Source organism: Gopherus evgoodei, chromosome 11 (genome assembly GCF_007399415.2).
Source record: "Gopherus evgoodei ecotype Sinaloan lineage chromosome 11, rGopEvg1_v1.p, whole genome shotgun sequence".
Classification (NCBI taxonomy): Eukaryota; Metazoa; Chordata; order Testudines; family Testudinidae; genus Gopherus; species Gopherus evgoodei.
In genome coordinates, this window is record NC_044332.1 from 6,995,089 (window position 1) to 7,010,973 (window position 15,885).

General features: G+C 54.4%; 1 protein-coding gene across 2 annotated transcripts in view; it reads left to right on the top strand.

Moving 5' to 3' along the window:
- Positions 1–15,885, top strand: part of SLC19A1 (solute carrier family 19 member 1) — a 37,710-nt gene that overhangs the window by 17,039 nt on the left and 4,786 nt on the right. For both annotated transcript variants that reach the window (XM_030580066.1, XM_030580065.1), the window contains 2 exons: positions 10,973–11,717; positions 14,746–14,938. In XM_030580066.1, coding sequence (XP_030435926.1) covers positions 10,973–11,717; positions 14,746–14,938 — 938 coding nt within the window. The remainder of the gene's footprint in view (positions 1–10,972; positions 11,718–14,745; positions 14,939–15,885) is intronic.

Below are 15,885 nucleotides of genomic sequence, written 5' to 3' on the forward strand. Positions count from 1 at the left end.
ATGGAATGGAAAGAGCGTTCTCTTAAACTATGAGACTCTGTCATCTGTTTTTTCCCAAAAAATGGAACAGAAATATTTATTGAACATCTCTGCCTTTTCTGCATTATTATTGACAATTCTGCCATTTCCCTCTAGTATGGATTCTTTTTGTTCCTATTCTAATATGTGTTAAAAACTTGTAGGCTCATAGACTTTTAAGACCCGAATGGACCATTGTGATCATCTAGTCTGACCTCCTGCACATCTCAGGCCAGAGAATCTCACACACCCACTCCCGTCATAGTCCCATAATCTCTGTCTGAGGGCTTGGCTACACTCGAAACTTCAAAGCGCTGCAGTGTGAGTGTGGTCGCAGCGCCAGCGCTGGCAGAGAGCTTTCCCAGCGCTGCAGGTACTCCACCTCCCCATGGGAATTAGCTTGCAGCGCTGGGGGCCGCGCTCCCAGCGCTGCGGCACTGTTTACACTGTCGCTTTGCAGCGCTGTATCTTGCAGCGCTCAGGGGGGTGTTTTTTTCACACCCCTGAGCAAGAAAGTTGCAGCGCTGTAAAGCACCAGTGTAGCCAAGGCCTGAGTTACTGAAGTCCTCAAATCATGATTTACAGACTTCAGCTTACAGAGAATCCACAATTTGAGAATCCACCCTGAGAGGAGCGGGGAGAGGCCAGGCCAGGGTGGGATTTTGAAGGAGTGATGTGGTTGGCACAGAGGGCAGTTCAGGGCTCGAGATTGCTGTGTGCTCTGTGCTTCATTGGTGCAGGGATAGATCTCTGCTGCACTGGGGAGTGTCTCAGATGAACAGCTAGACAACACCAAGGAAAACAAGTGTCATTGTTAACTACACAATCCCTTGAACTAGAGCGATGGAGACCCTGTGCCCACCCCCTGCTGCCACTGACCTAACCCTGCCAGACCCTCCCAGAGAGTAATGGGGTCATGTGCTTCCATGGGCCTTTCATCTGAGGTTATCCCACCTCATGACAGAAGTGGGTCAATATTGTTCCTGCCCCTCTGTCCCCGCACCTGCTGCTGTTGCAAACAGGCCCTGTTGGCTGGGGGCAGGTGAGGGAGGGGAAAGGGAACGGGCCGTGTGGGGGAGAGGAGCAATGAGTGGGCAGTATGTTGAATCAGCGCAGGCTGTGAATTCACTTTCTACACTGTGCCCCGAGCTGCCGAGGGGCCAGATGACGTCCAGTGCCCCTCTGAATACTGGCTGAATGCTGGTAACGGTCCCCCTCACAAACATAAGGAGAGTCCTTTTGTCCCCCTTTTGTGACAATAGAGAACCAAACCCCTGCTGGCTGATGGGACACACGCAGCAGAGCTGGGGAGCGTTGACGAGGAGTGGTACCACAGTGCCGGCTCTTGGAGACATTCTCTGCTTAGGACAGTGCACTGTGTGTGCTCTCACTGTGCAGCCCCCATGCTGGAGGGGGAAAAATGCCAAAGAAACCCACCGCAGGAGCATTTAACCTAAAAAAGAGGAACTGCACAGATATGAGCAGGCCAGTTAAATGGAGTGAAATGCCAGCAGACAGCATGGAGACTGTTTAAAAACACCGTACTAGAGGCTCACTGTAAATGTGCACCTCAAACAAAAAAACCCCCAAACAGTAAGAGGATCAAAAAAATGCCACCATGGCTAAACAGCCGAGTAAAAGAGGCACTTAGGGGCCAAAAGGCCTTTCTGCAGCCTGTTCCTTCCCTCTCAGGGGCCTGGCTTTGCACTAGAGGATTCCAGGGTGCGGGGGTTGCACAGGACACCCTGGAAGAGATACTGCAGCCAGTTGAGAAACACAGAAAAGGATTTCCCCAAATCCAGCAGTGTTTCGAATTGTGCTGGGCTTGGGAATGTACCGACGGACTCATTCCTGTGCTGGAAACATCATGCTTTTGGAGGAAATTTTTGCAAAATCGGAATTTTGGGAAAGTGGAGATTTTCAATATTGAATACTCCCCGCCACCCCGCCCCATGACTGAACTGGAAAATCCAGATTGTCAACACAACCCCCCAATCATGGAAATCTAAACAACCTCCACCACCCTTATGATGTCCAAGCTGGCAACATTGTGGGGTTGAAGTTGAACAAATTTTTGGAAAAACAAAACAAAAAAAGATTCTGCAAAAATATCTTCCTTTGGACGAAGGCCAGATTTGAACCATTCTATTTGGTTTGCAGCACCCACAGATCCATGCGATCATCTGGACTGTATTATTATCACACCATAAACGAACCCAGCCCTGCTTTCCTGGTGGCTTAGGTTTTAACCCAATTAATGGCCATAACAAGGAACAGTTTGTCCTTCTCTGGAAAGCCTCGGCTGGAGTGCGCCTGGCCAAATGCAGTCTGCCGTGGGGGTTACAGTGTGTTGAGGGCTTGTGCAGAACACAGCAAGGACTAGCTCTGTACTCTTCTCACGCAGCACGACCTCCCTTCTGCTTCACTTCCCAAGGGGTTAAATGTCAGAGCCATCAACTGTGGCTTCCTGTGTGAGCAGTTTGGGTATGTGCTGAGGGAGGCAGAAAAACAAGGAGCTTATACAGAAAGAAACATGTTTACAAAGGGCTTTTAAAATGTGCCTGTTTTAGTTAACCTTTGTGTGCCCAATGCATGTGCAGAGCCTCCCAAGAGAGGGCACCAGCAGACTCCATAGAAGCAGGCCTCTCACTCCTGTCTGACTGATGCACTGGCTGTAGGGCTGGTGAACGCTGCCCTGCTGGTCAGTGTGTTTGCCGTAGCTCTCAGGGATTACACTAACAGTACTGGGGGGTAGGTGTAATGCCGGTGACTGCAGGAGTCCAGCTGAGATGATCTACTGGTCTTGGCTGCCTGAAAATCGATGGATACACTTTTAGTTTGGATAGTGTGTTCCATATGAGCCACAGCTCAAAATGCTTTGCAGGATTCACTCATGGCAGCACGTGGGGCAGGACTAGGGATGGGAGGCAAGGGGGCTGTGCAGTTGGGTTCGTGCGCTGAGCATGGGATTGCTGCTCTCTCTGGCTCACTCCCTATCCTGGGCAGGGCCTGCTCAGGGGGCAGGGAATGGCTCGTCTGGGAACTCTGCACAGTTATCAGGCCATGACTGCTCAGCAATCCTGGCCAGCTGGGAAGATTTAGAAGTGTGGGAAGCAGGGCAGGGGCATCCAGTCTTTCTGAGGACAGGGACTCTCCCTTACCCTGCTACCTGCACCTTCTTGCTGGTGGTAGTCGGGAGGGGAGATGACCTCTGGTCGCTCTTGGTAATGCTGCCCAGCGACTCTCCACTCTGGTGACTAGAGGGCTGTGTTCTCTCGTGCCTGTACTGACATGCTGGGACGGTGGCTGCTGACGTCTCTGTGAAGTGTCCAAAGTGGTTTTCTAAATGACTGGAGCTTTGTGGGGCTGCAGTGATATAATCATAGAGTTGTAGGACTGGAAGGGACATCGAGAAGTCATCTAATCCAGTCATCTAATCATGTCCCCTCTCAGTCTTCTCTTTCCAGACTAAACAAACCCAATTTTTTTCAATCTTCCTTCATAGATCATGTTTTCTGGACCTTTAATTATTGTTGCTCTTCTCTGGACTTTCTCCAATTTGTCCACATCTTTTCTGAAAAATGGCGTCCAGAGCTGGACACAATACAGTAATTCCTCACTTAAAGTCATCCCGGTTAATGTTGTTTCGTCGTTACATTGCTGTTCAATTAGGGAACATGCTTGTTTAAAGTTGTAAAATGCTCCCTTCTATTGTCGTTTGGCAGCCGCCTGGTTGTCCACTGCTTGCAGGAAGACCAGTCTGTTGCAGCTAGCTGGTGGGGGCTTGGAACCAGGGTGGACTGGCAGCCCCCCATCAGCTCCCCACTCCCCTAAGTTCCCTGTGCGGCAGCCGCCCAGCAGGCTATCAATCGGCAGTTCAGCTGTCCCTCTCCCAACTGCCATGTGCTGCTCCTGCCCTCTGCCTTGGAGCTGCTCCCAGAGACTCCTGCTTGCTGTTTGGGGGCTAATGTCAGGGTGTGTCCCTCCTCCCTGCTCCTGCACCCCACTTACCCCTTCTCCATATAGAGCAGGGAGGGGACAGACAGAGAGAGATACAGAGAGCCTGGGGAAGCAGCTGCTGTCTCAACTTCCTGATCCACTTAAAAAGACAACACACTTAAGAGTGGGTCAGCTTACTTCAAGGGACAGTGTGCATTTCTCTCTCTCCCCCACACACAAGGTGTGTCTGTCTGTCTGCTATGCTGTCTCCCCTCCCTCGTGTTCATGCTGCCTTGATGAGAGGCTACATTAACAACAATGTGTTAATTCTTGAGGGCTCAGCCGAGTACTAGTTCATCATTTAGCAGCAAGGCACTCCCTGGGAAATAGCCCTCCTTCTTCCATCCTCTGACTTCAGCATCTCAGCCAAGCTCCACAGTCATCATAGCTGTGAACAGTATTAAATTGTTTGTTTAAAATGTGTACTGTGTGTATTAATATAATATATAGTTTTTTGTCTGGTGAAAAAAATTTCCCTGGAACCTAACTCCCCCCTATTTACATTAATTCTTATGGGGAAATTGGATTCACTTAACATTGTTTCGCTTAAAGTCACATTTTTCAGGAACATGATTCCAACGTTAAGCGAGGAGTTACTGTACTCCGCTTGAGGCCTAATCAGCACAGAATAGAGCGGAAGAATTACTGCTTGTATCTTGCTTACAACAATCCTGCTAACATCCCACAGTGATGTTCCTTTTTTGGCAACGTTGTTACACTTGACTCATATTTAGGTTGTGATTCACTATGACCCCCAGATCCCTTTCCGCAGTACTCCTGCCTAGGCAGTCAGTTCCCATTTTGTGTGTGTGCAACTGATTGTTCCTTCCCAAATGGAGTACTTTGCATTTGTCCTTATTGAATTTCATCCTATTTTCTTCAGCCTATTTCTCCAGATCATTTTGAATTGTAATCCTATCCTCCAAAATACTTGCAACCCACTCCAGCTTGGTATCATCTGCAAACTTTATAAGCGTGCTCTCTATGCCATTATCTAAATCATTGATGAAAATATTGAACAGAACTGGACCCAGAACTGATCCCTGCGGGACCCCGCTCGTTATGCCCTTCCAGCATGACTGTGAGTCACTGATAACTACTCTCTGGGAACGGTTTTCCAACCAGTTATTATAATAACAATAATTGGAGATATACCAATCTCCTAGAACTGGAAGGGACCTTGAAAGGTCATCAAGTCCAGCCCCCTGCCTTCACTAGCAGGACCAAATTTTGCCCCAGATCTCTAAGTGGCCCCCTCAAGGACTGAACTCACAACCCTGGGTTTAGCAGGCCTATGCTCAAACCGGTTATGCACCTACCTTATTGTAGCTCCATCTAGGTTGCATTTCCTTAGTTTGTTTATGAGAAGTCATGCAAGACAGTATCAGAAGCCTTTCTAAAATCAAGATATACCACATCTACTGCTTCCCCCCCATCCACAAGGCTTTTCCCACTGGTAGTAAGGTTCTTCTCTGGGGAGTATCCCAGCATGCAGCCACTGGGCCTCTTTGGGCTCTCACTGGATGAGTAACACCCAGCTCTCTTCTGCAGTGAGAGACAGGGTGGAGCTGGAACAGCGGGGCTGGAGAGCACCCGTGGCTGGGGTCTTCACTGTCTCCACTCACAGCCTCAGCCCTGAGAGCAGAATGGCAGCTGCTGTGTACCTGGCCTGCGCTTCCCCTCTGTACTAGGGTGCTTCCGCCTCCCGGGACTGCCTCTGCAAGCTGCCTCGCTCTCCCTCTCTCAACTGAGCTGGCTGGTCAGTTACTGGCCTAGGGAGGCAGCTTGGGAATGGCTGGATGAGCACACTAGCCAGAGCCCCCTCTGTTGTTTGTTGTGCGAGAGCAGTGCCTGAGGCTTGAAGGAAAGCAGGCCTTGTTGTGCTGGGAGTTGTACATGCATGCAGGGAGGGGGGGCTCTGTTTTATAGGGGGGCATTGAGATACAGAGACATAAAGGGCAGGTTTTCCAAAGGTCCCTCCCAGTGCACACATCTGTGTTACTGCGGGGTTTGGGCCCGGGCAGGAAGCTGTGAGGGTCCTGTGCTAACGTGGGTACTGGCAGAGCTGGCGAGGGCCCGTTCTCGGCCCTTTTTCTGAGTCTGTGCCGTTTAGGGGAACCCTTGGCCTTTCTCTCTAAGCTCTGGAGTTGAAGCCTGCCTGCCTTCCCGCCGCTGCCCTGGCTCTGCTGTGCTCCTCCCTCTTTGCTGGTGATTACCCAGAAGCCAGTGCAGCCCTCGTGGAGTTGTGCAGGGAGATCAGGCAGCGAAGCCACTGCGTCCGAATGCAAACCCGAGCCAATGAGCCACGGGGCCTTCCCCTAGAATCTGCTGCCACCGCTGTGAAGATGAGGGGAGACAGAGGGGTGGCTGAAGTGTGTGTGTGTGGGCACGTGCAGAGTCTGTTTGCAGCTAATAGAGATCTTCACAGGGGCCAGAAAGCCTCAGCCCTGAGAGCAGAATGGCAGCTGCTGTGTACCTGGCCTGCGCTTCCCCTCTGTACTAGGGTGCTTCCGCCTCCCTGGACTGCCTCTGCAAGCTGCCTCGCTCTCCCTCTCTCAACTGTCACCCCATCTCTCCAGCGTTGGGGAAAGCTGGGAGCAGGCCATCCAGCTCTCTCCTGGCCTCTGGTAAAGGGGGAGACTTTACACTGCTTAAAATACCAATGGCAACTCTTCATGTTCCCCTGGGCACGCCTCAGAGTCACAGAGCTTAGCCCTGTAGGCACAGCACTGTGTCCTGGGCAGTCAGCCCAGCACTGAGCTCCCTGCGCACGCGCACACACTCCAGTGCCAGCAGCAGAAACGGGCTCTGTCACACACAGGCCTGGTAGTCACTCCTCCAGGAGGGTGGCCTGGTGGAGACGTGTGGTGCTTCTGCCTCAAGATTGCTCTCTTCTCCCATGGCTGAGTCCTTCCCCCTCTATCTCACAAGTCCCAGCCTCCCCCACAGAAGTGCTGTGTGTCCACTGTCTGCAGTGCTTGTACACAGCGGGCTCTGGCATGGCGGTCCTTGCCCTGAGGCAGTCGACCCTGCAGAGGAGCTGGGAAGCAATGGGGGGTTCCGGGCATTCCCGTGCTGTGGAGCTCTCTGCACCGCTGGCAGGAACGTGGGCTTTGCATGGGAGAGGACTTAGGCTCTGTGCTAGCATGCTTGTAGGGGGGCCAGGCTGGGAGCTCCATGCTGATGATTTTCCTGCAAAGGAATGCTGAGTTCCAGGCAAAGGCATCAGCCTGGGGCTTAGCCGAGCTTGGCCCAGCACAAAGTAGGCTGTTGAATTCACTGAGATAAGGGCCCCAGGATTTTATCAAGAGGCTTGGCCTCAATAATGAGGCTGCTGTGAGCAGCATGCTGCTGTGTGTAGGGCCCAAACTGTTACCGCGGTTCTAAGAACCCAGAGCTCTTGGTAACTTGTTCTTGGTGAGACGGTGCAGGAAATAACTCGCTGGAGACATGGCTGTCCGACCGATAGATGGCTGGCAAAACGGCACAGTACAGGAGTGCTTTCCCTTCATTTAGTCGCAAGCACTTCCACACGTCTGCAACAGGTTAGTAAAACACCCCCAAAATCAATAATTACCGAAGTCTGGAGCTGGCTTTGAGTGGTATAAGGACAGCTGGCCAATTGGCCAGTCTGTCCTTGGGGATCCTGCCAAGTGCCCACGAAGTGCTCCTGAGGAGTACACCGACCCCATACTTTCTCTCCTTGTTTGTTTGGCTTAGTGTAACAACATGTCAATAAAAAACCTTGTTAAACGCTTCAAAGTTTAAAGGAGGTTTTCTCAAATCATTGGTTAGATGTGTTTCTGCAGAGTCTGCATGTCTTGAGGGCCCTGACAAACACATTCCAGAGGGGAGATATAGATCATCTTCCTGTTTTTCTAAAATACGTACCTCAGCAATTTCACCAGAGCTCTTACCAGGAAGGATAGTCATCCTCCCCCCCGCTGCTTGCTCAGCTATGCTAAGGCTGTTGCAGAGGCCTGCTAAAATCCATTGATTTAGCTGCTTTTGGCAATAAGGATGCTAACCAATATTCCAATTAATGGTAGTGATCCCGGCATTTTGCTAGTCCGCCAAGAGCTCCCCGTACAAAAGGACATGGTTTTGCATGCATCACCCATTTTCCTGCTGGCTCCAGCAGAACCTCTGAGAGCCAGTGTTTGCCCCTGGCTTTCACAGACAAGCTGTGCTGCAATAAACCGGCTGCTTCCTCCCGCGCTGTCGGTGCTGGCTGGTCACCATTTGAAAGGGACCCCACCGCACTCAGTAACCTGATCCGTAGAGGGGTGTTGCTGGAAGGTCATCCAGAAGTGCAGCCTAAGCCTGTCCCCAGCTCCCACTGCATCCTGTACTTCTATTGACTGAAAGAGTCTTGTGAATATGTCTGCCTGGGGGGGTGGGGTAGGGCTGCAGATCCAGGCTGACCACCGGCCATCCTGCCCACTCGCCACCTGAACTGGGGAGTGTTTGGCAGGGAGCAGGGCCTGAATCATTCCCCCTTTGGATGTGCCCTGGGTAGGGAGTGTAGATGCTTCTATAGCAAAGTGCAGTATCAGCTGGCTATGGGACAACAGGCTCCTGTGACACTCTATAGCTCGGGGGAGCACCCTGTAACCCCCATATCTCTATTTGTGTATAATCGTGATCTTGCATATAAAGCCTGCCTTGTAAGACTTCGGGGAAAAAGTTATGAGCTGCTGAAAGTCACTGTTCTATCTTTAGTGCATATGAAGTTATGAGATTGTGTCGTATGGTTGTCAGTAAAACAGGCTGTCAGTTGGGGAATTGGCCAGATATTATCTCCCCAGAGACAACAGCGAGAAAAGTAACTAATGTCCGGGCAGGTGTCAAACAACCATTGTCCAGTAAGGGAGCTACAAAATCAATGACTCGCCTGCATAAGGCCGCACGAGGGGAATTGCTCAACCTCGCCTGCGGACTCAGCAATGCCCCCCAGACATGCCTGGACTTGTGTTCTCCAGGCACATGGGCTAAGGTATAAAACAGAACGTAGGCCAAGCATGGGGTCCCTTTCTCCTTCCCCCACCTACATTGCAACTAGTAACAAGGATACTGAGAACACTGAAGGCTCCGACAGAGGGAACTGGCCCAGGTTTCAAGGCTGATAACTGTGTACTGTAACATCCAGCAAGGTGAGAAAAACTGCTTAATCTAGCGACTGCCCAGTCTAATAGGGTTGAAAGTTTAGGCTGCTTGCTTATCTTTTCTTTTCTTTTGGTGAGAACTCTTGACTTTTTGCCTATCACTTAAAATCTATCTTTTATAGTCAATAAACTTGTTTTACTGTTTATCTTTACCAGTGAGTTTGCCAGAAGTGGTTGGTAAATCTGCTCAGGTTTATAGAGGCTGGTGTATATCCACTCTCCATTGATGAGATGGTGAACCAATTAATAAGATGGTATTTTCCTGAGGTACAAGGCTGGGAGCTGGGGCAGTTTGGTTGGTTTCTTTCTGTGTGTGATTCATGAGTGGTTGTGGGAGCATTCATGCAATCTATACTCCTGGGGGAATTCTGCGCCACTGTGCATGTGCAGAATTTTTGTCCCCTGCATACTTTCTAACGGGGAAGCAAAGGGAAGCCCCAAGGGTGGTCATGCAACCCTCCCCAGCAGTATGTTTTGGGTGCCCAGGGAAGCCAGCAGAGAGGTAAATCACTCTGGGGAGGCGGTGGGATGGGGGGAGACCTGGCTGGTGCTCCTTCCCTGAGATGGGCTCAGCTGCTTGTCCTGGCTGGGCTGGGGAGGACAGGACTTCCTTTGCTCTTGTACAGCAACTGGGGCCTGGTCAGACCCACCCCCAGATTTCTCACTGGCTACAGGAGCAGGAAGCTCTGCAAACTCCCTCCACAACCCCCCGCTTCCTACAGCTATCACTCCTCAGCTGCAGGGGGAGGGATCCCTGTACAGGGAGCAGCTCCACCATCTGCCCAACTCCCGTGCATCCAAACCTCCTCATACCCAGACCCTCCTGCTGAGCCTCATCCCCCCCGCACTGAGACCCCCCCCACGATGAGCCCCACTCCCCCTGCACCTGGATCCCCACCCCACTGAACCCCACTTCCCCAGCATCTGGACGCCCCCAACACCCAGACTCTCCCCCGGCTGAGCCCCAGTCACAGTCACCTGGACCCTCCTGCAGAGTCCCATTACCATTGCACCCAGAACCCTCAACAAGCCCCTGTGCATCCAGATTCCCCTGCACCCAGATCCTCGCCTGGCAGAGCTCTTGGCTACTGTGCCAGAAGCCCTGGCAGGGTGATGAGGAATTTGGGCTGTTTCTGACTCCGACAGTTTGCTGAAGTGCCCGGCCATCAGGGCTCCAGAGCAGACTGGCTTCCAAGGCTCAGCTTGTGCAGTCCTGTCACTAGAGCAGTGATGCCCAAACTTTTCCTCTTGTGCCCTCCCTCCCCCTCAGTAATAGACTGTGTCTGCGCCCCCACCCCGGGCCTGGAGGGGAGTCACGGTGGCCGGGAGCTGAAAACAGGGGCCATTGGCCGAGTGACTGTGGGAACAGGCCCGTGGCTGGGGCTGTGGGCCAGGAGCAGAGCTGGGGCAGAGTGGGGCTGAGTGTTGCTCCCTCCCTGTCCCTTTGTGGGGGCTGGCCCAGGCCCCATCATGCCCCCCTGGATGTTTCTCTGCACCCCCCATGTCTCCCTAGAGTTTTGGGACCACTGAGCTAGAGCAATGCTGGGAAAAGGTCAGAGCAAAGTTGTGATGTGTGGCTAAAGCAAGGTGCCTGGATCCGTATCCAGGCGTCTTGGGCTGCCTGGTCCCAGCAGCTGCTGAGCACCCCAGTCAGAAGGCATTGCCGTCACCAGCCTGCCCCACCTCCTAGTGTCCCTGGCTCTGCAGCCTTCGTGTGACGACGTGAACGTGAGCATTGAGGCTCAGAGCTTGCCCGTTTCCTGCTCCCACTGGTTTGCTGTGTCTTGCAGGTGACCAACGAGATCACTCCTGTCCTGTCCTACTCCTATATGGCCGTCCTGGTGCCCATCTTCCTGCTGACGGATTACCTGCGCTACAAGCCGGTGCTGGTGCTGCAGAGCCTGAGTCACATCTCCATCTGGCTGCTGATGATCTTCGGCACCAGTATCCTGGCCATGCAGTTCATGGAGTTCTTCTACGGCATCACCATGGCGGCCCGCGTGGCCTACTCCTCCTACATCTTCTCCCTGGTCACCCCCTCGCACTACCAGCGCATGGCCAGCTACTCCCGCTCTGCTGTGCTGATGGGGGTCTTCACCAGCTCGGTGCTGGGGCAGCTCTGCGTCACCGTGGGCGGGGTGCCTTTCATGACGCTCAACTATGTTTCACTGGGGTTCATGCTCTTTGGGCTTGTCCTGACGCTCTTCCTGGAGCAGCCCAAGCGAAGCCTCTTCTTCAACAAGAGTAGTGGCCCTGCCCTCTCAGAGCTGGACAAGATGCACCCCGTCGAGGGCAAGCCAGTGCCCCCCGCGCCCTCCCACTGGCGCAGCTTGGCCCTCTTCCGTATGCTGAGGGAGCTCGGCACTTTTGCCAAGCTGCCCCAGCTGCGGCTCTGGTCCCTCTGGTGGATCTTCAACTCCGCCGGCTACTATCTCATGCTCTATTATGTGCAGCTCCTGTGGAATGAGATTTACCCCACCACGGACAACCGCAAGATCTACAACGGCGGGGTGGACGCCGCCTCAACGCTGCTTGGTACACGGCCCTGTCTGCCTCCAGGGGTCCCCCCTTGCTCCCCTGTGCTGCATGATGTCCAAAGGGGTCTCCGTGGGCTCGTGTAGCGCCAGCCAGCAGGAAGGGCTCTGGAGGCTAAGGGGATTAGAAGGCATGAGCCCCACACTTGGCCTGTCCTGAGCCAGGCACTAATTCCCCAGGAATGTGCTGCATGTGACCTCACTGGGCTTTTCTGAAACAAAAGCTGCTCCGCACAGGGGATTAGCCCCCAGCTGGATGCGAGTGGCTGCTCACAGTCTGCCTCCCTTGCAAAGCCGCTGCAATGCATGGCCCGCACAGTGCATTTCTGTGCAAGGCAGGCCCCTGCTGGAATGGGAGCAGGCAGGGTCTAGAAGTCCCAGCCGGGCAAAGGTCTTCTCCGCAGCAAAGCTGCACTAGTTTAACTGCACCGGGAGTGTCAAAAGGCTTAGCGAATGAGAGGCCAACCCGTGTAGATGCTCCAATTTGGGTTTAAGAGCCGTTTAAATCTGTCCCTCGTTGACGTAAACTAGACCCAAAATTGGTTTAACCCCAAATCAGTGTCCACACAAAGGGTTTACTCCTATTTAACTAAATGGGTTTGCCGTCTGCCCTGTTGTTACATGGGTGCAGCTTTCCCATGTAGCCATGGGCTGAGTGCAGGAGCACACGGAGCATCTGCCTGCCCTGGGCCTGCTCCCAGACTGGAGAGCTTAGCCTCTATTTTCACTGTTGAATTTTGCAGCCCGGAAGCTGTCTGACCTGTTGCACTCAGCCGAAGATGCATGGCTTAGCAGCCTGCAGTGAGCGGGAAGTGGGGCATGCCTGAGTCAGTCTCAGCTCCAGCGGTAGCCAGAGCTCCGGGCTGTATCGCAATTGGTTCTGGAGGGTGCGGAGGTAAAGCTTGGCTGTGTATGCAGCAGTGGGTTGGGAAAGCCCTTAGCCAGGGAGCGTCCCTTGCCACTGACCATCCTCCCAGGGACTCTCTGAGTTAAAACTCCTGGGCTTGCAATAGCTCACACCTGTTACCCCCATGCAGAGCTGGTGCAACCATTTAGGCAACCTAGACAGTTGCCTAGGGCGCTGGGATTTGAGGGGCACCATTTTCTTCGGCAGTGACCGCGGCGGCCGGATCTTTGGAGAGAGGGCCGCCTGCAGCAAATAAGGTGGGGGTGGCACCCAGGGGAACTCCCCACCCCAGCTCACCCCTGCTTCGCGTACGAGTACCCCGAGCACGCCATCGCTGCTTCACTTCTCCCACCTCCCAGGCTTGTGGTGCCAATCAGCTTAGGCACCACAAGCCTGGGGGATGGGAGAAGTGAAGCAGCCACAGCATGCTTGGGGTGCTGGTGTTTGTGCACAGAGCAGGGGTGAGCTGGGGCGGGGGTGTGTGCAGGGTGGGGGGTGGGGACTGCCACAAGAGGGGTGCCTGAGGGCAGAGGGGGGGAGCTGCCATGGGGGGGGGATCCTCAGGGCCGGGGCACGGAGGGGGCGCAAGGTGGAAGTTTCGCCTAGGGCACGAAACATCCTTGCACCGGCCCTGCCCTCATGCTGCTTGGGCCACACACCCCATAGGACCCATCTGGGCTCTGCAGGGGGCTGAGGTGGCTGTGTGGTGCTCCTGAGGGTGCCCCGGGTTGCGAGAGAGCTCACCACCATCTGCCCTGAGCAGGAAGCGGTCTTGTCTGTGCCTGTGTAGCTCTGCTCCCTGAAACCTCTAGCCCGTGGCCACAGACAAGCACTGACTGCCAGGTTTCTGCAGCCTTATCCCCTCTGTGCAGGCTAGTGACAAACAGCAAACCCCGAGTCCTTGACCCACTCCCTGCAGCATCCAGCCCCTGTCACTGCCATGCTCAGAAATGACCAGGCAAGCTGTCCCCGAAGAGACTGTGCGCACAGCGCAGGATCAGGCCGTCAGAACAACACAGCACAGATCTAGCCATGGTGACAACACACACAAGTTTATTTATGAAGATTAAGCTTTAAGAGCAGTGGTAATAAGAACACCAGGTTATGTGTGAAACAAAGGGGCTAACATGCTTCTTAGAGTCTAAACTTCACGCTGTCAGGCTAAACTCCTTGTCTACAGCAACTTCTCACCCCGAGCAACTGCCCCGCAGCACAAGCCCACATGGCCTGCTAGTATCCTCAGTGCCAGGTGAGCCAGGGCTCCTTTTCCCGCCCTCTGACAGGCCAGTAACCCTTGGAAATGCCCCTTCTGAAGGGCAGCCCCTCATAAAGCTCCTCTTCCCCATTGTTTGTCCTCGGGTGAGCTGCCCCTTGCTTTCATGGCAGCCTGCTTTTCCTGTTGGCGTCACATGGCAGTTGTCTATCAGGGCCAGGGACTAGCCATGCTTGTGTCTGGCAGAAGCCCGGGTTGTCCACTTGGCCTCGGTACAGCCTTTAAAACATGATTTCAGCACATGTACACGTTTCCTAGTGTCAGTCCATGCATTTCACAATGGCCTTAGCCAGCGGTGTGCCAGCACTTCTGTTTGAGCCTTCACAGCGTACTTTTGGATCTGCCTTAGGAGAGCAGTGTGTTGGGTGCAGTGAGTTTGTCAGGCCTGGAGGAGTTGCTGGCAGAGAAGTGAATCCTCTGGAATTGAGGGGCTCGTAGGCTTGCTGAAGGGTGACGGAGATGGCTGCTTGGCAGGTCGCAGGCGCCTCAGCACGGCCCCCAGACTTCCCACAGCGCCACGCTCACAGGAGTGCTGGTGCCTGCCAAATGAGTGCCCCCGATGGAAAAGGCAGACCTAGAGGGGCAGAGCCGGGGCTGGGAGGGCAGTGCTGTGGCAGAGTGACTGAATGCCCTGGGACTGGTGCTCATTCGCTGGGGCAGATGGGGGCATGAGTGGTGAGCTTACAGAGACCCAGCTGCAGGCATCTGTTCCTTGCGTGCTGCTATCTCCGTGTGGCCCTGGATTACTTCCTATCATCACTGCACCAAGTGCCGCCAGGCAGGCTCCTGCCACAGGCATGGGCCCTACCCTGCGGGCAGCCGTTAGTCACTGACGCCTTGTCTCCCCAGGTGCCATCACTGCCTTCGCTGCCGGCTATGTGAAGATCCGCTGGGCGCGGTGGTCGGAGCTGGTGATTGGCGCCGTGACAGCCTTCCAGGCTGGGCTGCTCTTGCTGATGAGCACCACCAGCCACATTTGGCTCTGCTACGGGGCCTACATCCTGTTCAGGGGCTCCTACCAGTTCCTGGTCCCCATAGCCATGTGAGTTGGGGTGTCTCGCTCTGCGGGGTCCCCCACTAGTAATACGGACACGGGCGCATAGTCCTGGCTGCAGCTGGACGCCAGGTCAGCCGTTCCCCCAGCGGGTGAGCTGGTGTCAGAGTGCAGAGAAGGTGTGCTGCAGTGAAGGATTGGTGACTGGCCCTGAGCCGCGCCTGGGGGCTGGGCTCCCCTTCCACCAGAGAGACAGGGCGAGTGCAGCTGGGGCTTTCCAGTGGGGCACCTCAGCCCACTTCCAGAGAGGCCTACTGACCCTCGCTCTCCACATTGATGTAGTGCCTAGCGGGGGCTGGGTGGCATGGGGTTGGTCTGAGTTGTAGGTGAGACCGTTTCCAGTGATGTACATCCCAACCCCCTGGCCGGTCCAGGCCTGAGGCTGGTGCAGGTCACAGTTCGCATGGCATCTGCCTTTTCCAGCCCCTTATGGGTGTGGGCACAGCAGCACCACTCCCTTCAGCCCAGAGCGCACTGGAACTGGAGCCTGCAGGAGCCCCAGGCCTGCAGCACCCCCTAAGCCCAGCCTCTAGGGCTTAGATGGGCTCAAACTGCCCTGGTGTGGCGGGGCAGGTCTGCCGCCCCGAAGGCTGAGACAGCAGAGAGAAGCCCACTGGGCCACAGGCACTGCAGTCAGCTGCAGTGCTGAGCTCTGCCAGCCTGAGGCAGGAGGTGGGCATGCCAGGAACTGTGTGGGGCGTATTTCCTCAGGGCTGGGGGGTGGGATTTTGGGAGGTGCTGAGTGAGCGCATCCTCTCAGACCCAGGGCCCCTTGAGCGCTCCTGTAACCAGGCGTTTGGTAACTCCCACCCTGTGCCTCTCACAGAGATCCCAATGGGTCGCCCAGGCCCTAGCCAGGAACTCCTACCCTGCTCTATAACCCACAGCTCGGCTGTGAGCAGATGGGAGAACAGCCAGCCAGCAAGACAGCATGC